This window comes from Bacillus rossius, chromosome 5 (genome assembly GCF_032445375.1).
Source record: "Bacillus rossius redtenbacheri isolate Brsri chromosome 5, Brsri_v3, whole genome shotgun sequence".
In the NCBI taxonomy this organism is placed as follows: domain Eukaryota; kingdom Metazoa; phylum Arthropoda; class Insecta; order Phasmatodea; family Bacillidae; genus Bacillus; species Bacillus rossius.
In genome coordinates, this window is record NC_086333.1 from 40,972,182 (window position 1) to 40,996,240 (window position 24,059).

The 24,059-nt window shown below is 34.0% G+C and overlaps 1 protein-coding gene across 6 annotated transcripts in view; it reads right to left on the reverse strand.

Moving 5' to 3' along the window:
- Positions 1–24,059, reverse strand: part of LOC134531736 (uncharacterized) — a 377,288-nt gene that overhangs the window by 127,306 nt on the left and 225,923 nt on the right. For 4 of the 6 annotated variants that reach the window (XM_063367600.1, XM_063367597.1, XM_063367599.1 and 1 more), the window contains one exon: positions 1,676–1,782. In XM_063367600.1, coding sequence (XP_063223670.1) covers positions 1,676–1,782 — 107 coding nt within the window. Of the gene's footprint in view, positions 1–1,675; positions 1,783–8,626; positions 8,913–24,059 lie in introns of those variants that run through there. The other 2 variants (XM_063367601.1, XM_063367602.1) reach the window with 2 other exon arrangements.

Below are 24,059 nucleotides of genomic sequence, written 5' to 3' on the forward strand. Positions count from 1 at the left end.
ATTAACATGCAATTCTGCAACCATTATACATAGTCATTATTATTATTTGTTAACTTTAACAACTTGCATTAGTTACAGCACACTCAGAATAGGGATCTTTAAAAATTCACTAGTTCAATTTTAATTTTAAATACGTCACCAGCACACTTCAGTGACTTGTATCATAACATTTGGACAGTTATGCAAGAGGTTTAAAGACTTTAAAACATAATTAAGAGCAACCAAAATCAAAATGCATTAGAAAAAATAATTCATAATCATAACTATAAAAGTAATGCAGTACTATATTTGGTGGAGCTATAAAGCACTGGAGGTAAACGTTTGAAAATCATTGTGTGCTAATACGACATGGTAATGTGAAAGTATGATGCTTAAGCTTGATAAAAGATGAGAGAAAAAATGTGGAGGTTGGATCTAATGTGTTGTAATCATAACAGCAAAGAAGTGAAATGTGGGTACAATGTTTTTATGTTACAAGTGTAAAATTTCAATGAAGTGTTTAAATGTTCAAGGGTTTTAGTTTAATACATTATGATTTTTTTGGTGAAGGCTTCACAAGCTTCTGGCAAAAAATTGATCATTTACTTAATCAATTCCAGTTTTTAACAATTGAAATATAAATTGTATTTAAAACAAAATTGTTATTCTTGATGGTTGCATTTGAATTTACTTGCCAAATAAACTATCAATTATTAGATTACTATTACAAACCACCATTTGTACATTTAAATAAATCACAAATGGATTTAATATATATCACAATCTACTTCTGATGATGACTTTTGAATGTAAAGAAAAAAAATTATTTATGCTATTCTACCAAAAAGTTTAAGAACTTAATTTCTTTAAGTGAGGACAACATACATGGAGTTAATGAAACAATTTTCTATAGTGTAACAAGGGTACAGTTTTAGTTGATTTAGATGACAATATAATTTAAATCAAAAATATATTAATAAAAAATTCATAGAAAGTCTTTGTTGCTCACTTTTTGGAATTACGAAGCTGGCATTAAAAATTTGGCAAATCATAATAAATTTGGATGAAGAAACATTATGTTAAATGTAGATAGTGACTTGCACTCAAACTGCAGAGTCAACCTTACTTTAAAAATTTTATGTTGAGACAAATGAGTTGAATATTGCATAAACAGCTAATGTACTAATCCTTGCCAATTGAACATTTAAGTAACATTTGAACTAAACAATTCATAATATACCAAATGAGATATGCCTAGAACATTAAAATTTACAGATAAAAACATTCCAAATGAAACTGAAGGCAAAACACTGAAGAATGTACAAACAAGATAGGAGCAGGGGAAGAAAATAAAACAAACAAGAGGAATGAAGCAAGGCAAAGGAATTGTTATTTCTAATGAGGCCCAATGCACAGTTTCTACAGCCTTGAAAAAGTCACTGGTAGTCAGAACATGCAAATTATATAGGAAAAGATCGCTCTTGAAACCACAGAAGGGCCAGTTCTGTGCTTAATGCTACCAATGTCATCAGACATTATTGATTAAAAGAAAAGTATATTTTAAAATCCCCATTTCCCACTTTTTCTTTAAAAGACAAACTTGCTAAAATTGTAAATAAAGTTATTTTAATGTCAATTTACTTTGTCTAAAATAACTGCCTGAATGTGAATTTAAAAGAAAGGAACAAACACTCACTTCATATGTTTGTTTACTTTCCAACAATTTTGGATCACTGTCTTCTTCAACCTCATCATTTTCTCCGAACAAGATGGTTTTATCTTGCTGCATTTGATGACATCCATCTGAAGGAAAAAAAAAAAATCTGTTAACATCTCATAACTACATTATTTTAATTTAAGTTTTGCATATCACACTAACAACCCAGGTCTGTACAAGGTAATAAAAAAAAATTTAATCAGGGGATGGAGGTAGGAAGGGTGGTTCATTGGGGCTAATAACTTAAATAAACACAGTACCCATAAATAGATGACTAAGAAATTTATAATTTGGAAATTTGCAAAGTATGTATTAAATGTTATTTGTAAAGTAGGATTATATTCTGGAAAAGGCTGTTAGCAACAGTGAACCTTTTTTTTTTTACTTGTGAAATTTTGAATATGCAATGGCAGAACATGCTACAATGCCTTGAATTAAATAATCTTTAGTATAATTGTTTAATGGTTATTTAGGTACTGATTTTATAGCCCAATTTTAACATTTAACAACTAAAAGCTTTGTATACTAATAATTTGAAAAATAACATTGAAATACATTTATTTTTTTGAAATCTTCAAAATTTTTCAAAGTTTAAGTAACTCTTAATTAACATAATATGTTTCTATTTACTTATAAAAAATGCACATAGTATTGGATATATACTTATCCCTAAGAAATAGATCTATAATATGGATAGTATTGTACATTCTTGAGTAAGCATCCAATTATTTCAATACTGTAACCGTTAGTGTTAAACATTCGGATAATTAAAATAAAAATTGGCTATTTTAAATTATATAACATTGAACACAAATAAGTACTTCTAGAAATATCAATTTTACTTGTTACAACACACAATCCAGTACTGAACTCCCCAGCTGCCAGACTGAATGTGACATGAAGAGCAGTTTACCAGTTAGAAGAAAAAAAATTTTATTCAGCTTGTTCTTACATTTAAGACTTGTGCAACAGTCACAGTTCCACCATAACAAATTTAGGGTGGTGACAAAGGGAGGCAGAACCCACTACTGAGTTTTGACTTTCTACGAATGGACTAACAATGTCAAAAGCTGACATGAGATTTTTAGCTGAGGCGATGTTTGACAAGATTATTTAGAGTAAGGGGCAGCAGTCGAACAGTTTGCCTGTACTTAAATTTAACTGTAAGCAAAGAATGTAAAAATAAGGGAATTTGAAAGAATAGTTTGTTTGTAGTGTCCGTATCTCAAACGAAAAATCCATTACCACATGCGGAGTTATATTATTCTAATTTGATGTAAAATTAACTCCTGTAACCACTATTCTGACAATAGATACGTTAAAAATTTGGTATTTTGATGATTAAACAATACAACATAAATAATAATCTTAAAGCACAAAAACACAAATATAAACTTTTCTTAAATGTCATAACTGTGAAAATGGTGATTTCATTATAATCTTAGAAAGAGTACAAATAGTGTTGAAGGTTTGGTTTGGAATTACAATGGTGTGATGAAATCAGTATTGCAAGAACTTATCAGTTCAATGAGTTAAAAGTCTTTAATTCAGCATTGTACAATTCTGCATATTCTGTAATCCGGGCCAATGAACCACTAACGTTCAGATGTAATTCAAGTGCATTTTGGCTGTTGACCTTGGCTGCCAGGTCACTTTGCTGTGCTGCCAGCATTTGTAGTTTGCTAATCAACATTTCACTATGTTTTCAAGACCAGAACGAGTGCAAACCTAACCTAGGAAATTAAACATTTCACTTAGCCTAGACAATGAAATTTTCTAATCAAAGACATTTAATGTTTTACCTTACACAGGAAATAAAAGTATGCTATTCACTTAAACTACTAAAAAAAAAAGATTGACCTAACCTTGGAAATTAAAAGGTTCATCTAATCTAGGAATGAATGGTATAATTTCCTGAATTTGACCCAAAAACCACCTTATTAATGAAACCAAAATGATTAGTCATAATTTAACCTTACATGCCTAACACCACTTCACATATTCGCTACATGCAACAGTACTAGTACTGTCCCTAGTGTCTGAGGTGGATCCGGGGGGACGGGGGGGATTAAGGGAAATTCCCACCTTCCTAAATTATATTTTTTAATTTATAAATATTTACAAATACTTAAACAAAAATATTATCAAGTATTATTTAAGAATGTTTAAAAACACATTATTTTATTTGAATGAAATAAAGGATATTAATTAACAATGTTAAATAAATGAAAAAGTATTAATTAAATTTATAAGTGTTTCTTCAAAGCTGCTATCTGGATCTGTCCCTGCCTAAAGTACAGAAAATATTTTAGAAAATCACCTTCTTTTTATAAAAATAGATAAATCATTATCATCTACACCAAGTACATACCTTCAGCATTTATTACAGCAACTGCTGGATTCAGTAAATAAGAACAGTTCCAGTTTTGTTCTTATAAGTTACTCTCCTGCCCTCTTACCCCAAGGAACCAAAGCCCTTAGACCAGAGCTTAAATCTTTAAATCTAACCTGAATCCAATGAAATTTCCAAACCCTATTGTCACCACATTTCCAATCTAAAGTACAGTTTCCTCATATAGTACGATGAAAAAGGATGCAATCAGGTGCTTAGCCATACTGCACAGACTTCCCCTCAAGATGTATTGTTTTAATATCATATTAATGAACAATAACCATTCCAGAATCAGGCTGAAAAATTATGCTCCTGTGGAAAGACAAACCAATGCTCTCTCAATCCAAGTGGCTTAGAATGACTGGTACGGCAGGTCCGCTATGCATGATCTTAGAACACCCTTAAAGCCATAACAGGTCAAGCACGTATGAGCAGAAGGTTAGAGCAGGTTTTATAAACACAGGCATCTGCAGCATCAAAACTGATTTAAAATGCTTATAACCCTCATGCTTGTGGAATGATTTTATATCACCTGCCTTTTCAGACTCTTGATTCATACAGAACCTTAAATACTAATAATAAAAAAAAACAACAGTAAGCAAGTGATATGTAATTTTAGCAAGTCTCTATTTCTGTTTTCTATCTCTGTTTTTAAACCTATTCTCTTTTAATCTATAATTTTCAGAATTATCTCTGTATTATCCTTTTCCTTGCTTCCATGATCAATATTTCTAACATTTAAGTATGAATTTCTTATGATGATGAAGATGTCAAAATGTTTGAGTCTCTCTTCTTCTGAATATAAATAATACACTAAAAATTGTAAAGAGCATTATGTAGCTGGATGTTAAGTACATGTTTGAAAAAGCAATGGATGTTACGGCTTGATTAAATCTCAGATAGATTTAAACCCTCCTATTGAAAAAAAAAAAAATCAGCAAAGCTGATAAGATATAGTTTCAGTTGCTGGAGGTAGGACCTATTATTGAAAAAAGATTTTTGACAATTATTGGAATAAAATTTAGGAAATACTTATGTAGCAGAACACAAAAAAATCAAAGCTAAAGAATATTTGTGACGGCAGTATTACCTATCTCTCACATGGAAGTGCAGATATTAAAAGGCATTTATCTGTATCAAAATGATATTTAACCAAGGATAGGTTACAATTTTTCTTTATTTTTCAACAACATTGCATTTCACATTTATTTCTCTCATTTTGTAAGCTCTGTTCTGTTGCAGATTAAACTAAAAAATAAAATAATAACAATACTAAATAAATAATATAATTCGAGAAACATTTATATACTTAGATTACTTTAGTGTGTGAATAAAAGTAGAGGTACTTAAAAAAATGTTTTTAAGAAAGTTTGGGTGTTAGGTCCTGCTACAATGAGATGATGTTGACTGCTTGTCCTGTGCTGCTTTTACTGCTGTGCTAATCCCAAAGTCTTCACTTACAACAATGAATGCTGTGTTGGTGCTTCGACAATACGCTATACAACTTGTGTGAGTTAATTTATTAATGACAAGAGTGATTATTATACACAGTGAAATTCAAGACAAACTAATGTTAGCATTGTTCACATTTTTGATCTAAAAATTAAAATTGGTAGAGAGAAACGATACAAAACGTGTTTCAATGTAATAGTATACCTAATATTTTGATGTCTTTAACTAAAGAGTTTATGAAACAATTTTTAAATTATTAATGTATGTTTTGGTCTACCAATGTAAAACTATGATTCTTTTATTGAGCATGCTGATGGCGAGCACCAATCTGGTTCTCACATGATTACACACGAGCTCCTTGCTAGGTCACTGCTATCCAGCTGCCAAATAAACATGGATATAGGCCATGCAAGAAAATACACAAAAGAAAATTTTTTTGTTAAAAAACTTCAAACTTCAAACTTCCACTTCAAAAAATGTGTGTGATGGCAGAAACAGTTGGCAGGTTGCAGAGATAAAACACTCCTACTTCAACCAATTTCCTTTAGTTTTACTTGTCCCACCTAACATTTTTTTTCTCTGTATCATTGGTTTTTCTAACAAGTTAACAGGCATAATTACTACAATATACATTATTATCAAACTAAAATTTAACAAACTTTCATAACAAGCAGAACTGACTATCAAATGTTTTCCTGCAAAATAAATAGTTTGCAATGTTATTAATTCCATCATAACTAAACATCTAAAAACAAAAAAACTATATTTATCTGATCAAAAATACAAAAAGATACATTATTGACTGGAAAAGGCTTTCAAAATATTTATGCCTCAAATTAACACACAGTTGCTTGTATCCCTTATGTTTAGTAATGCATGAATTATTAATGGCACACAAATTTATAATTAAAATACAACCAGTTTTAAGACATTGAGATACTAGATGGTATGAAAAATTAACTCCTACTGTTATATTTTAAGATATTGTCAATTTCCCTGAGTTTTCCTGATTTAGAAAACAGCTTTTCAATTCCCTGGGTTTACAGTTTTGCCCTGTTTGGGGAAACCGTTGTGCAACGTAGTGTCTGATATTTAATCAATAATACATTTAAATATGTTCTTCATCCAGTAGAAGAGCTAATTTTACACACTTCTCTGGGTAAATTACATGCAAAATATAGACTAAGTGAGCAGAATATAAGCATCTATCAACACATATTTAGTCCGTGGACAAAACAACCGCATCACAACAATCAGTGGCACGTCACGTGTGCCGCGCGCTAATAGGATATCAAAATCAGCAGCAGCAAGGCACCCGAGTGACGTTATCATTGTAATAGGGACTATAAAATGGATGAATTTTTCTGTTCGGGAAACCACGGGAAAACTGGAATCGGATTGAAGAGATCGGTATTCAAACCCGGGGCCATTCACATGAGAGACCATCGTTTTACCGTTGCGCCACCTCGCTCCGTGAAGCATTATAGAAATATAGTCGTGCTTAACAATCAGTGGCGAATAAAGAAATTATTTTCGGAAGTGAATTTGGAAAAAAAATAATTACATTGTAAATTTTGTATACAAAAAACTTACGTCAATAAGGGGATTGTTTGGACGATTACATTATCACTCTCAACAATCGTTTCTTCCTGTGATTTTGTAGTTCCAGGTGTTTTAACAGCCAATATAACATCCAGCCTTCACCGATATAACGATATCGCGTCTGTCACTGTTCACAAACTTACCTACTCCCCATCTTTTCCTTTTGTTTTCTTTTGCGACCCACAAAACAGCACATTGGCGTGATTAATTGTAACAGCAAAACCGCCCGATACACTTGCAATTATCGCTCAGCCATAGCATTTCTTTTTTTACTTAAAGCTCACTTCACCTATCTCTATTAAAACACTATCTCTTCAATCTATTAATACACGGACACGTGCACATACATCTAAACATACCCGACTAAACTGCAGTGAAAGATATTAGTTTTTTTTTTTTTTTTTTTAACCGTCTGTTCATACGATCTTCTAATGGATTAAAAAACAGAAAAAAATTCTATCCAAAATTATGAGCACCTTATATTATGTTTATCTGTGCTTACGTAGAGAATTCCAAGTTAATTATTTATTGTAACCTCCTTTAAACCGCTGTTAAAATAAAATTTATCATGCACAAAAACGAATAGAAATTTGAGACTAACATAACTTATAATATAATTATTTCAATTATTTCCCTTTACTCTGCAATATATGCAGTAGCGGACGCAAAACCACTCATTATGGATTCGAAAAATGACAAAGTAACACTACAATTTCAACTCAAATAAAAAGTAAGTACACGAAGCCCCATGACAAAGCCAATGTTGTACGTTTTCAGACAAATTAAAAAACTCAAAGTTAGCTGACGTGATATTCGCTACCTTTCAAAAAATTAGGCATAAGTAATATAAATTATTTTGGTAAAGAAATACCTTAACGACTTCGTATCAAAAAAAGGTTAAGCTATAAATATTAATATCTGATTTTATTGCGTCTGTTATTTCTTTATTATTCTCTAAAATGCGCACAACTATTTTTTTATTCTTTATTAATTATCAAAAGTATTGATTTCACTTTACCGTATAAAACACAGTAAGTAACTGCATAAATACGTTGCGTAAGTTGTAAAATATAAAAGTGTTGGATTATTAGAGAAAGTATTAATACCTAGATTCTAATATCTAGAATTCAATAAAAAAAATAAGTAAGAAACGTTATGGATACACTTATACAGCTTAGGTATGCTAGACTTTATAGATACGTAATGATAAACTTGAGAACTCTTATTCACGCATGCTGATACTCATTAAAAAAAACTCGAGCAATTATATTACCAAGAAGTTGATAGTACGCATTCAAAAATAAAGTAACCATATCAGCCACCTTTACTTTAAGCTGATATTAATTTTGTTTTGCTGCAGCTCACTCACAAACAAAAATGGCTGAAACCGTATGTTATGATGGAAACTGAGTAAAGTGCAACTAACATTCCCTACAAAATTTTAAATGCAAACCGACCTGCAATTCATAAGCGCTACGTCTTACCCAGTATGCGATTCCGGAATTTCCGCTAAAAAAAAACCAGCATCTCGCCGAGTAACGCCAAGTCTCCGCTCAACACACGAGCTACGGTGGCATAAAAGAGAAACGTAACATCAACACAAAAGGAAAGAGTTCCTAACATACGGTCGCACGAGGCGAGGAATCTCTTACCACTCCATTCTGGCGATTGCTGCCCGGATCCAGCAGCTCGAGCTAGAGAAAAAAGCAAACACGTGCATCGCTGAGCGACGCCAGAGCACACAGCGAGCGCAACGCGCCGTCACGCCGCAAGATGGCAGCAGCTGTCACGAAAAGCGCGGAGGGGAGTGGGTGGGGTAGCTAGGACACCATCATGTCCGCATTTTCGCGCTGCGGTCGTCGGAATGGCAACAAAAACAACCATCATTCATGGCACAACGATGTCATAAATTACTCCAGAATAATGTTTTCTGAATAACGCGGACTATGGGCATGGCTGTATCTAAAATCGAGTTTGTAATGAAAACAAGAATACTGGGCGGTATTCCAGAACATTTGTTATGTACCACCTTCTGAAGAGAAAGATAATTCACAGTCAATGCTAATCCGATTTCTTACTCACAAAACGTATTTACTCTGTATTCTGATACAGTTCCAGATACGTGGTTTACTCGTTACCCTGCACGAGGCTATCGAAGGAAAAAAACATACATCACACAATTTTTTTTTACAAAATTACAAAAGCTCAACAACAAAAAACACACATGTTTAGTTCGTAATATGTGATGTCTTGTATCTATTAAAACTTTTAAAAACACAGTACAAAAAAATTACAATACTATGAAATACAACAAAAACAAAATTTTTATTGTTGTACGAAATAAATTAGTCTGTATTAAAACGGACATGGCTAGGACATTTTCTTCTTCCCCCTTCCCAAAGACTACGGCTGTTAAAATGTGAACTTTATATTGTATGTTACGGAATACGTTTGTTATAATTTATTTGCGATAAGTTATTTATAAAACAAAAAGGTAAATCAGATTTCAAGTTAACCTATAGACGCGACAGCGAAATATAAACCATTAGAACTTAAAATTAGCTTACTTAAAATGTTTACCTAACATTAGCAGAACTAGGTGGTAAAATTAGAGCGTTAATAATAAATAGACAGAATTGACCATTTATGAATTAAATTTCTACTCTCTATAAAAAGGCAAACATAGGACAAGAAAAAAAATCATGAGACATTTTATTGTTTGAAAAAAAAATTCTAAATATAAGAGCTTTTGGCTCCGCCACACACAAATAATGAGAGGATGATGCAATACGAGCCCGAAAGGGAAATAAATATTGGCTTCCTTCACAGCATGGAAATATCTCTTGATGTGAAGAAAAATATGATTAATGATCTGGACACCACACACGCTCTCGCTCTGACTAGTTACATTCATTCTGATTAGTTATCCATTTTTTCCTCGAAATCACACGCAAATGCTGGGATGGTACCTGCTAGGGCCCTATAGGCAGCCATTTTTGGTCTCGCGCGAGAAGGCACGTCAACTCCCGGCCAACGCAGCAGTTCGCCGAGGTAAAATACACTCGTCACTGTGAAGTAACGAACAAACCAAATTCCACAAAATTATATGTTTATGTTCCTCAAACTACATAACCTCCAATGGTTCAATTTTAACACTGTAGTCGCTATAATACGGTAACAAAAAAAATTATACATCGCGAAACATTTTTGAGGTCTAAAAGTGATTTGTTCACACTTTCTTTATAGTAGGAAATTTATTTTCCTTAATTACTCTAGTTAGGTAATGTACGAATTAAATGTGCAGTAAAGGTCAAATATCAAATCTACGTTTATTTAACGCTGATTATGTATATGCTGGCCGGGAGACCAAAAATGGCGGCCAATAGTACCCCGTCTCTAAAGTTAGTTGTCTTAGTTCCTGCTGTAAGTTCATGACCAAGTCATTTCTCAATTTCCCAAACTTTTTTTGTTGGTTGTAAGTGCCAGTCTTTAATTAGCCCGTTGCCATCTATATTATGGGCTGATCTGCTACGATACTGGTTTGGATCACCATTCATAGCCATGGGGAGATGATTCAGCAATGGTTCACTATTGCCTAACGCAGTGTGGCCGCAAAGAGAGAAAATAACTCCCAGTCCTAAACTCAGGAAATAAATTGTCCTTAAGTTAAAAATCCCTGTCATAGCAGATCGGACTGTCGGCAAGGTACAACTACCCCCCCCCCCCCCCCATTTTTTTTTATAATCATCCACGCGGCCGTATCTGCCATGAGATCACATAGCTTGGAGGACTGAGCCGTCGACCCACGCAGCCAGCGCAACCATACAACAATATATATATTTCGTAAGCATGCAAGAATGTGAGGCTTCAGCCTCTAGCGGCTCATGTTGGAATTACAATCGCGCGACTCTAAAGTATGCGATGCGAAAGCAAAATATCGCGTTAATGTGAATATGCAGTTTTTCACCCGCGCGACAAACAAAAACAGAAATATTTTTTTTTATGTTATTGCCATTAAGTATGTAGCCTACCAAACATACAAAACCATCAATGCTTGCTGATTTTTATCGAATCCACATGGTAGAAGGTATTTTTTTTTAGTACAAATATAGATCACTGTGCGCGAACACATTCCAGAGCTTGCAATTATAATAATTGTATTACTAACCCACCAGTCCAACCATAATTCGAAAACACATTCCGACGTTCATTGCGGGAACGTTTGGCCCGCGACGAGACGGAAATATAAAAAATTTCTAGTCGGCAAGTCTGTCGCGTCCGACATTTACGAAACGCGCTGGCGTCACAGATGTGTCGAACGTGATCGGTTAGTGAAATATTCGCGCCCAACGTATGATTCCAGCATCAGGCACGCAACAATACAGGCTTGTTCCCTGGCGACTTCGATTGCGGAACTGCGGTACGCGGAGTCGCAAACTCACCGCGCTGAAAAGCGTAAACATTCCAGTTATTCTGAAACAGGGGCGTAGCCAGTGGGACACCTGTGGGATCCGGACCCCTCCCTTCAAGGAGTTACATGAAGAAAAAAAATTTCGGGCGGTGTTTTAGTGCATAGTCATACAATATAAAATAACAAAAAGTTCTGTTTAAACTAGGCCAACTATGGGTAAAGTGGTGGATGGAGTTTCTTTATTTTATAAAATTGAAAAATACGAAAAATTATTATTTTTTTTTAAATCATGGCAAATAGTAATTTGGATCATCGAAAGTCAGGGAAATGTTACCACCGATGTGCGGACATCCTGACCACGGAGGACAACGTACCACCACTCAGTGAGCAGGTTTTGTGCTGCCGGGATCGGCTGGTGGGAAGAGCAGGGAACGGAAGCGGACACGTGTGCTCCTGCAAAATGGCGGCGGAAGTTACTGGGTCAAGGCCTCGAGGCCCAGCAAACACGCCGGCGGCTCCACCGCACACACACGCCGGCGGCTCCACCGCACACACACGCCAACACGCAGGTAGAGAGAGAGAGATAGAGGCGCCGGTACCTGTCTTGTTATGCTGTGCTGGTGAGCGGGAGCTGTGTTTCAGTTCCTGCGCTCAAGGGACAAGCCCGGCGCGCCAGTACGACACACCGCAAATCACTCTTAAGCTGTTTTCAAGCATTTCCCCTCGTTCAGTTGCTGCCTTCCTTCTACTATAAAAAGAAAGACGTGTTTACAGCCAATCGTAAAGTGCATAACGTCACCTATTATAATGTACGTACTTCTACGCTACGTAATTATTTTCAAATAAATAAAAACATTACTGGTGACTTTTTTTTCGACTTGCTTATGTTTGTTGTTGTTTGTTGTTGTTGTAGTTGTTTTGTTGTGGGTGTGTTCGTACGTTCAAAAACTTAAATCCCCGAAAGTTCTTCACCGATTGATTTGAAATTTTGACATATTGCATTCGAATACGCACGTGTTTTATATACCTATGTCACGCCTTTCACAGGTAAAAAGATACCTATATAAATAATCTATATATATATATATATAAATAAATTAATGTTTGTGTTGGTCTTCTGTTTTGAAAAAAATTATATAGGAGGATATAGACATGGAGAAAGTAAGATGTTTAGAGATAGAGAGAGGGAAATATACAGAGACTGTATGTAGAGATAAAGCGAGGGATATATATATAAATATATATATATACATACATACATAGATGTATAGAGTGATACGGAGATATATGTATATAGATTTTCATCTATAGAGAGAAATATAGTGATATTTATATAGGGACATATATAGAGAGGCATACAGAGATATGCTTTGTATATGTAAACCTACTACAAGCAAATTACAACAAAATAAATTAAAGAGGAATAGTAACGCATGGTAAAGCTCGTTAAATATCCATAAATTGGACGAATTTTGTATATTAGTGTGGGTGAGGAGGGCAGAAGCGGCGAGTGTCCAATGCAAACACTGCATTGGAAACGTCTGCCAACGGAAGCCATCAAAGACTGTTGTTTGGCCTAGATCGAAGCCGCACTGCGGACAAAAATTGGAACGTGACCATGAAAACGAGGAAGACTCGACCGATGGTACCGACATAAATGAACCACCGACTCCAGCGATCGCTTGCGCCTCTCGGCCTTTGCGAACGACGCCGGAATCAATACGCTTTTTGAAGGAGGGGGGGGGGCGACACGGGAGCACATGTGACGTGACGGCATGAGCAGGGTCGTGTTCCGTAGCTAGCTTGGAAACACGAACGTGCATATCTGTTACTCTATGCGTTCGTTTTTTATAAACAGTGGCGAAATTGGAAGACGTGCTCTTATCAATACTTCACTAATACCATTGAATATATATAACTTATAGAAGTCGCGAGGGGATAGGATTTATTATTCCAATTTTCGGATCCAAAACTGAGGTAGTTGTAAGCTCCGCCGCTAGACAGCTCTTCTTTCCACAAGAGGGTACTCGTAGTTACCAGCTTCCACGCCAGAGCGCTGTAGCGTCGCTTTTTTCAAGGTCGTGCGCGTAATTCTCTGTCTCACTCTATCGAGAGGCGGTGCCCTTTGTTGAAATCCGAGCGCTTAGATACCGGCGGGCGCAACTGAATTGGAGGAGTACGGCCACCGAAAAAAAAAAAAAAAAGTGCGGTTAAAAGATGCCAACATCAAAAATTAAGTTTTAATAATAAGAAAACTACAGAAATTTCTTAAAGCGTATGAGATTGGAATGTACAGTATAGTGTACATTCCCACTGACATTCGTAGTTCAGAATTTATTTAAAAGTTGTGTTAACGGAGTGGCGCATTGAGTAAAATGGCAAAACATATTTTGGAATAATTCTTGACAACGTTGAATGATTTTGGTAGCTATGAAACAACTATGGCTGCGATGACTGTTCAAACGCGTGCACGTGTTGTTATTAGTAACTGAAACTAATGGTATGATGTCATACTTTGTGGCTATGCAGTTTATAATTTTTTTAACATAAGATGAAGCATTTTTACATAATGTTTTGGTTGTTTCGTAATTCAAAATAAATAATCTTAAACGTTATATGGTGAATATTCCCAGTAGCGAATGACCACAAAAAAAATCATTTTGCCAACATAGATCTGAAATGTTAACGATTTACTATGTTAAGTTGCTTATAAATAACGCACATTGATCTCCAAAGAAAATAAGAGTGTTTGTTATAGCATTGAGTTCCCACTCTTTATATTCCTTGCTTTGAGGTTAGATACACAAGTTAAGCCCGGGCTACATTCGCAATAGCAAGCAAACAGCACAGACGCACAGAAGTTCAACATACACTATTAGATATGAGCTGCCACATTGGCAAATAGCACGCGCACAGAAAAATAGCACAGGATCGGCGCACAGAAAGTTCATTAACTTTTAACTTTTAGGTTATTTTCTGTGCGCGACCATGGTGGTAGCCAATCAGCAAACAGTTTAAGTACTACTCGAGTGGGCTTATAAAAGAACAATTGTCACGAAAGTATTGGTGCTCTTGACTTGAGTAGTTTGTTATTGTTTTCAAACACGCGATAAAATAAAAATGGAAGGCACATTTGATAGCTTTTTGATAGTTGTAATAGAAAGTAAAAATATTTTGTATGACAGGGGATCCGCAGGATACAAAAATGAAGAAGCTAAATTAAATGCTTGGAAGTCTGTGTCTGAATGTGTTAAAGAAGCCGGATTTGAAATAAACAGTGATATATATTTTTGAATGCTCATTGTGTTTTGTACGTAAACTTTGAAATATTTAAAATATTTCTGGCTTTAACGAAAACCGTACCACAATAACAACACACGAATCTAAACAAACGTCACGTATGCCAACTTCAGTGACCAAAATTGTGAACGGGAGTTTTACATTTAAAAAACTTTTTTGAATGCTTCCGGTATTATTTTGTGTTGTGTTGTGCGTGAATGTAGCATCAAGCTCTGTGCTATCTCTGTGCGTGTGTGCTATCTGTGTGCTGTTTGCGTGCTATTGCGAATGTATCCCGGCCTTTATGCTCGTAAAAACGATGCGCAAGTATTTTGAATACAAATATATTTTCTTTTAATAACCGAAAGGTAAATATTATTTCCATGAAATATAATACAATTCTTTAAACACAGACAACATATAAGAGCTATTTTTTGTTTATTATTCCATCTGGCGTGATAAATATTATATTTTAAAAACTGTTTGTGGATTTTTAATATAAAATAAATATTTATTTATGACATCAATTTAAGTTGTTCAAAAAATTCACTTTGGTATGAATTAAACCAAATTCATGTTATCCAGGGCACAAAATTAGAAACTACCAAAAAAGATTATTTACATTGCTGTTTTGTGTAAATCTGTGCACGGACTTAGTAAGTGACATATTTATAATTCCTCATTTTAGCAACCCATTTTAACACAAGAGAAAAATGATTTTATACTAAAAAATTATTATTTTAAACCTTTAATTAGCAGGAAACATGTATGAATAATCTATTTAAATTTGAATTTGAACAGTGAATATTATTTTGCAATAATAAATATTTTTATCATCGTATATTACTGATGAAAAGTTTGTATTTCCATCTAATCAGAAGTATTATGACACAGTTAATTAAATTGCTTTACAAGTTTTTATTCACATGAAAATCATTAAAAATTGGTCGGGAAGTTATATAAATATACAAAAATAAATCATTATACATACAATTTTATTATCTTAGTGGATTTAAATTAATAGTGTCCCAGTGACTACTGCGAAGAAAAAAGTCTTGCGAAAGGTTTCCTCGTAATTCTGCGAAGAAAAAAGTCTTGCGAAAGGTTTCCTCGTAATTGAAATTCGTCAAAAAAAACTATCTCTCATTTTTGGTGACATTTCTGACAAGTGGTACGATGAAATTTGAGACTGGCAAATGAATGTTGTGAAGCAATAAACAAAATATCACATTCGTGAACTACAAATGCATAATTGTTTTTATTTTATAATAAAAGTGTATCTAATAACCCGTGGCTTTGCTCACGTAATTTCCGGGTATTGCTGATATTCTACCATTTTAAGAAAATATGTATTAAATTTCAAAGTTTTTTGAAGAATTATACACAAAGAACTGTCAAGTATAGAACATATTTAAAAAATAAAAATATTTTTACGACTTATTTTTAATTGTTTTAGCGTAAGTCTATTTTAACTTTTATTTAAAATTAAGTACCTACCTTATTTTCTATCTCCCGGTTTAGTGACTTTGAGAATATATTTTTCCTTGATGAAATCTTAACTCTTTTCCATCTGACGAAGAAGCCAATTAAAAAATAAACTAAGACTCGCGCACTTATTGTATGTTAAGACTGCCATCGTTTTAAATTACTGTAATTTTTTTAGTTATAGTCATGCTTAGTATAATAACATAATATGCCTTATTACGCATACATTTCAGTATTCATGAAACCAATGCATTTTTATTTGAAATGTAGAGCAGTTACCAAATTTCTTATATCGCATATTGATCTTTTGGTATGGCTAGTATTACTTCAACTAAATTTTTGAATTTTCACTGATGCACTGTTTTCCCTTTTCTATGTGATTTAGAAAATATAGCAATATACGTAAACCAATTAAACCAAAATCATCCTGAATTTTTATTACCGAAAAAAGTTAATTACAAAAAATTTTAATGTGCGTATTTTAATATTGAATTTATATATATCTTGCCAATACTGATTTAGTGGGTTACATTTTTTTTTATTTTTAAAAATAATATCTACCCCTTTTACTACTTAATAGATAACGTTGAATAAGAGAAGGTTGTTTAAGGTATGTTGATTTTCCTTGCCAATATCTAAAAGTAAATTTGTACAAACGCGAAATATAGTTTAAATAAGTATTTTACTTTTAAAATAAAACCATATTTTGAACGTAACACTGACTATTGGCCCAATACAAAGTTTTAATAGCTAATTTTCACTTCACTCGGGTACAGAATCCCATCATTCAGTGATTTCCGTGGCTAGCTTCTTTTGGGATTTCATCATTCTCAAACGACGGTAAGGGAAGCTCCTCTTCAAGGTCGCCTAACGATGTTGATAAGACCTGCCGGGTAATTTGAATCGTTGGTCTGGGATTTTCGAGGGGGGGGGGGGGGGGGGGTGAAGGATGATGTCACGACTGGGCTGGTTAACCTAGTTCTGCCAAATACCGCCAGGGGCGTATACGGCCGATACCCAGCGATGAAAGCGATCGCAGCGGCGGAGCTTGGAACTACAACAATTCTTCTAAGAAACCGGACAGAAAATTTAACCTGGGCTCGCGACTTCTATACATTATATATATTCAATGCTAATACCGTGCATCTGCAATACTAACTCTGGAGTTTTTTTTTTTTTGTCATTCCTAAGGTAACTTGCACTTATTAACACCCCGCCTATCTGGCACACATACAGTATGAAGAGCTTCAAAAGAAAAGAAAAACGCGATTTGAAAACTGCTCAGTATATCAGAGTGGTGCCTGTTTACGAAAAACATTTAAGAATACGCTAAATCCAAATTTTTTGTTTTCAAAGTGTATTTTAAGGCCGGGCTTCAACCAAATTCACTCCGGCCGCGGTATAGGCATTTACATGCAAAACAAATTCCCGCGCGATTTCTACAATTTTTGTGAAAACGGCGTCAAACAAAAGCTATGTTGTAGATTTTGAAGACCTTAACAGCGCTATATCTTTAAAAGTTTTAATTTTTTATTTCAAGATGGTGATATTATGTGATATAATATTCAAAGTATCATATTTTTCAGGCTATTCATTTAATCGCTTAAACGGCTGTACTGGAACCTTGACTGAGTTGAATTCTTTAAAAAAGTCAGCGGGACTGATACTCTATCTTTAAAAACATAGTCACAGGATGATTATTTGTAATGGAAACATTGAGGCCGCGAGGCCCAGCACGTGGTTGTGGACGAGGGGTGCCAGGGGGGAAGAGGATGACGCGCTAGGTGGCGGAGACAGGCTGCCATGTTGCCAGCTCCTTCCTGGAAGGTCACCCACCCCTCGCGACTGTGAGCCAGGGAGACGGACACGGGCTAGTCATCTGTCACGCCTTGCGCGCGAGGTACTGACAGTTCTGACAGTTCTGCATTTACAACTTCACTGGTTAGTGTTTAACTCTTTACAGGACAGAAAATAAAAACAAAAACTGATAGCATGATGGTCATGTATTAAAAACAGTATAAATTGTTCTCGCGCAGTTCGTCTTCACAAATTAAATTTGTTCATTATTTTAAATAGCTTTTTCTGTGGTCGTTTTTTCGTATATAATTTAGGAGGATTTTATGTCACACTGTTATGCACACCGGCGCTTCATCGAAACAATCCTGTCTAAACCAAATGTTTATTAAAATTTTTAACTTCACATTTATTGTGACACAGATCTCAAATTCCTATCTGAATATCTACACATACTTGATCAATTTTTATTTTAATAACGAGTTTAAAAAATAACATAGAATAGCTTTTGCTATCTTTAGGTTTAGGCTTCTCCTGAAAATGCAAATGTTTCTGAAGACGCACAAACTATTACATTATGAAGGTTTGCTTCAAACTTTGATATTATTGGTAGACCTGAGTAGATAAAAAAATATAGCGACACTCACATTCTGTCAATTAGAACTTTTTGTAATAAATTTTTTTTATGGCGTTGAGGCCCGTGGTTAGTTGCGCCCTCGGCTACCTTGCATGAGGGGAAGGGATGGGGAAAGGTGTTTGGCGCCAGCGTCTCACCGAGGTCACTCATTCTCTCTTTTTTAGTATTAGTGTGACGCTCGACTACGTATGACTTATTCAATGAAATTTATCAAGTCTTGGTACGCAGTGTGCGATTATCGGCAGCACAAAATGTCTCAAGAAACGGCCACAATTATCAAAGCGAAAGAAATCCGCAAAAAAAGAAAATGCTTCTGGCACGTAGGCCTACTGCTAAAAATAAAAAGTATGTACATGTGTTATATATATATTATATATACACGGATATGAGACATTTATATTTGACATACTGTAAAACTTTTAAAATATTATTGAAAACAGAATACTGGAAATTAATTTTTAACATTTGTAAGAGTTGTTAAATATATTTGCTCTAAAACCATTTCAAACGAATTTAACGTTTCATTTTATGCGTAAAAATAAGCCTATAGTTTGAAAATGTATTAATGATACATTACACATTTGTTCTAGTGACAATGTTAGCCGTAAAATTGCGGATGCATGCGGGGCAATTTTGATTTTTATATGCAGCTATAAATACCATTTTTATTAGGATGCAATTTTGTCTATAATTTTTTTGTAATCTTTACTGTCAATTTTACGAGCTGGCACTTATTTTCAGCGACAATAGATTATAAAACAGAAACTGAGAAAACAATCCCGAAATATTTCTGTAAAATATGCTTTATGTTATTCATTTTTTAAATTTTACCATGAATAAATTATTTTATACGTCTATGTAAAACAAACATTTTATTAAAAATTTTAATTTAATGTAAAAATCAATTTACGTTAAAAGTAGTAATAATTTAGAATTTCTGAGTTTCGGTGACGCCTTTGCCCACTCACCGATGGATTGCCATTGTGATTATACACACGTCTTATATTTACTATAATGTGACTGAAAAACGTTATATAATTAACGTTTATTTTTATTTAATAGTAATGAATAGTATTAAAAATGTATATTATTGTCATGTTATAATTGCATGTCTGACATCTAACAGGTGCACAAGTTAGTATATTTAGGAGTATTATTTCCGTGACAAAACAACTTATGTAATTAATGTTGATTACATCGAATCACTGCAAGTCACTTTTGGAGAAAGAACTAATATCGTGAAACGAACAAAAATGCTAGCTGATTGTGAGCTATGGCACAAAATGAGACGTGTGCGGTTAAAAGTCAGTAATTTCGGCGTTGTTTGTCGCCGGAAAGAATCTATGTCCTGTTCAAATCATGTTAAACAGTTACCTACTTTACATGCCCCCGTTTTCGACACTGGCAATGGAGTACGGTGGTCGCAATGAGCATATTGCCATTCAGAGGTTTCAAGCACAAACCGGATTAGTTGTACAGAAGTGTGGTTTATTTTTGGATCTCTAATACGGTTATTTCAGTGCTAGCCCTGACGGACTTGACCAAGGGCTCCAAGAAACTGCAATAAGAAAAAGAAAGTTTTTTCCATGTGTCAATGAAACGGAAGTTTAATTATTAAACGTTCACACCTTTATTTTTATGAGCTGCAAGGGACTTTAAACATACATAGCGCGAATACTGTTACTTCATGGTAATGTCTGTTGTTCGTCAGAATTTACAAGTAGAAAGAGTAGAAAGAGATAAGCTCATGCGGGAAACAGAAATGTTGCCGAAACTGACTAGATTTTATCGTAGGTGTTTTCTGCCTGAGATAGTGGTGCCAAATCAAAGCATAGACAGAGCCATTAGAGAACCAGGCTACATTTTGGAAGCTGAAAGAAGCTTGGCAGAGAAACAGCAATCAAGACGTCAAAAACTGACCCGGAAAAAGCAAGGGATAAATGAATGTAAATATAATTGAAGTAAGATATTTTTGTTCTTTGAAACTCTAGACGATTGCCATAAAATGTTCTGTTGTGTTCAAATTTGTTCTAACATCGAAAACATTAAGTTAAACGAAAGAAAACAATTTTTTTGGAAGTAACTGTACATGAGTTTTTATAAGGTTATAATTTTATCTGAAGTTTATATTTTAATTCTGTGGAGACATACCTTTTAAAATATTGTTTACAATGAATTCCGAAGAACTGATTATAGTTGTTTATTTTGATTATAGTTATTTATTTGTTTTGTATGTTGTAGTAATATACGTGTCTTTTGGTCTCTATGCTGATATAAACTGTGTTTCTACTATCAGTTATAGCCTATGGTTTTTCTTCTCATTTTTCTATTTTGTATGATAGATTATACTGAATGAGTAAATGTCACTATTATTTTGAATTCTTTGTAAAATATGAAATATAAAACATGATTTTCAAACCTAATGTATTTTCTTTAACTGTGGTTCACATTTCGCAACAACTTAAGAAGTGGTCATTCTACGTAATAACTATTTGTAGTACCGGTAAATGTAATAATTAATACACGGTTACCATTAGTTGTAGGTACAATCATTAGCATTAAACATTATGGCAGAGGGAACATACATTTTTTAAAGAAAAGTTAATCTAATATTGTGTTAATCCTGATTTAGACACATTTTTCACAATACCAATCTTTTGAGCATTGTCATAGCCACATCCTCTGATAAGATCCTTCATAAAGATTAACTCATATCGCTGAATTTACTGATCAGTAAAGAAAAATATTTGTAAAATTTACAGCTTTGAAACGTATGGAACCGTATTTATGTTTCAAAAATACATAAAACATTTCTTGTAATTATTTTGACACATTCTCAGCTGATATTAATTGCCTGAAAATAATTTTTAAAAATCAACGCAAACAACTTTAATTATTATGTAATACTTTAGCTGTGAAGTTATATGTGGATGAAAATTATACAAATTCTGGCAGGTTTCATTAATGTTTTATTATTATGAGGTTTTTTTTCTTGCAGCAATTGAATATTAAATCGTAAATCGGTTTCAGCTAAAAATGCCCTACACTTAACTGAAATTAATGATAAAAACATATAACTACGTTAATGTGTAGTTCTTACTAACTTATAACAAACTTCTTTATCTTGGAGAGATCTCAGTTTCGCAAAAAAACTTCGTTTTCAAAGTATAGTTATATTTCAATGATACATACAAACACACACATACATATATATGTATATATATACATATGTATATATATGTATATATATAATTATTTTTCATGCATTAAGCACAATTTTACTCTACTGAAAATCTCTGTGTGTATTAATAAATGCTGATTTATCATTATTTGCTTGGTAATGGGAAACTAGAAGGAAATATATATTTTTTAATGAGGTTTGGATGGCCACTTCTAGAAAATTGAGAAAATGACAAAGTAAATACGAACCTTCGTACACACGTACTGATTTCACGTTACTTCTATGTAGGGACTCGGAAATTTCGTGAATTAATCTGGAATCAGGATAGAATTAAATGTTTTAAATGTGCTCAACCCATGTTTGCTTTTCCTTTGGCTGATTTCTTATCCTAGTTGATCAGCACTACCTGATTTACTTTTTTTTCTTCTCCTAGTTGGGCATCGCAGAGGGGTAGCTAATAACTATCGCCCAAAAATGAACTCAGTGGAACAGTATAAATGTTTTCATACTAGCTTGCGACAAAATGAATGCGCGAAATTTACCTATCTCTATTTATAGGCCTATACAGACTGATAATACTGGCTGTGATTCGATTCGCCAGTAGTATAGGAATGTATGTCCGGGCACAGGCGCCAGGCGCTGGTGTCGGTGCCGGGTCAGTGACCGACCGACCTCTGACGTCACGGCGGCCATCTTGGACTAAAAAATTCCTTAAAATTTCTCAGAAATGACTCAAAATGACTCAAAATGTCCCATTTTCCAGGGAAAAATTCCCGTCTCGAGGGAAAATTTACCGTTTTTAGATATTAAAAATACCAGCGGGTAGAAATATCCATATTGAGGCTTAAGCATCCATGTATACAGCTTCCGATAAGCCTCTGACGTCATAATTTAATATGTCATCATGTAATATGACGTTACAGTTGCAATTTCCGTTACGGCAGCCATCTTGAAAATCATTATTTATTATCCTATTTTAATGAAAAAATTAAAAAATTAATAAAAAAGCTATTTATGAAAAAAATTAATTTTTTTCATTAAAATCGGATAATAAATAATGATTTTTAAGATGGCTGCCGTAACGGAAATTGCAACGGTGACGTCTTATTACATGATGACATATTCAATGATGACGTCAGAGGCTTATCGGAAGCTGTAGACATGGATGCTTAAGCCTCAATATGGATATTTCTAGCCGCTGGTATTTTTAAGGTCTAAAAACGGTAAATTTTCCCTCAAGACGGGAATTTTTTTCCCTGAAAAACGGGAAATTTTTACAAATTTTGAGTCATTTTTGAGGAATGTTTAGTCATTTTTAGGAACTTTTGAGTCCAAGATGGCCGCCGTGACGTCAGAGGTCGGTCTGTCATTGATCTGGCACCGTCACCAGCGCCGGCGTCTGTGCCCGGACATACATTCCTATACTTCTTTCGCCTCTTTTTACTTTTCCGTCCCTGTTTCAGGTAAGAGGTTTAACAGATTTGGTAACCAACCTTGTTTTGTCTAATCTGGTATTTGTCAGTCTGCATTTATTGTAGGTCTTGTCCGCACTGGCCTGTAGATCATAAAAGACCAACTATAAAAATTTCCATGTTTACATATTATATAGTTCGTTAGGAACGCTGCATCTGCAAAGTTGTTGACAGCTCGTCAAGCATAACTTTACCGTCGTTACAGCCAATATATGACTGAAACACTGTTGATTCTTATACTGGAAAGCTTAGACAGTACTCTGTAATTTTTTTTCAATCAAACTGAAATATTCATGCACACAAAATTACAGATATTTGTAAATATGTACATTTGCACGAAAGCAAATCGCTGCAAATGTGGGATTGTATTATTGCCCGGGCATTTATTCTTTGGGTTGTCCCAGTACCTGAATTAGTTACAGTTATTTATAAACATTTCCCTGTATAACTTTCCACGACTAAATGCGCACGCACAAAAGCACAATAAACAATTATGAAGTCCAATTGCTAAATATTATTACATTTTCCAAGGGTTAAAAATGTACCCTTGTACAAAAAAAGTCGTAATATAATATTATATTGCAATATTCGTAAGCGCGACAGTAAATATCCAGCTTTGTTTAGAAAAACGCAAATCATAAATTCAAAAATAACCATA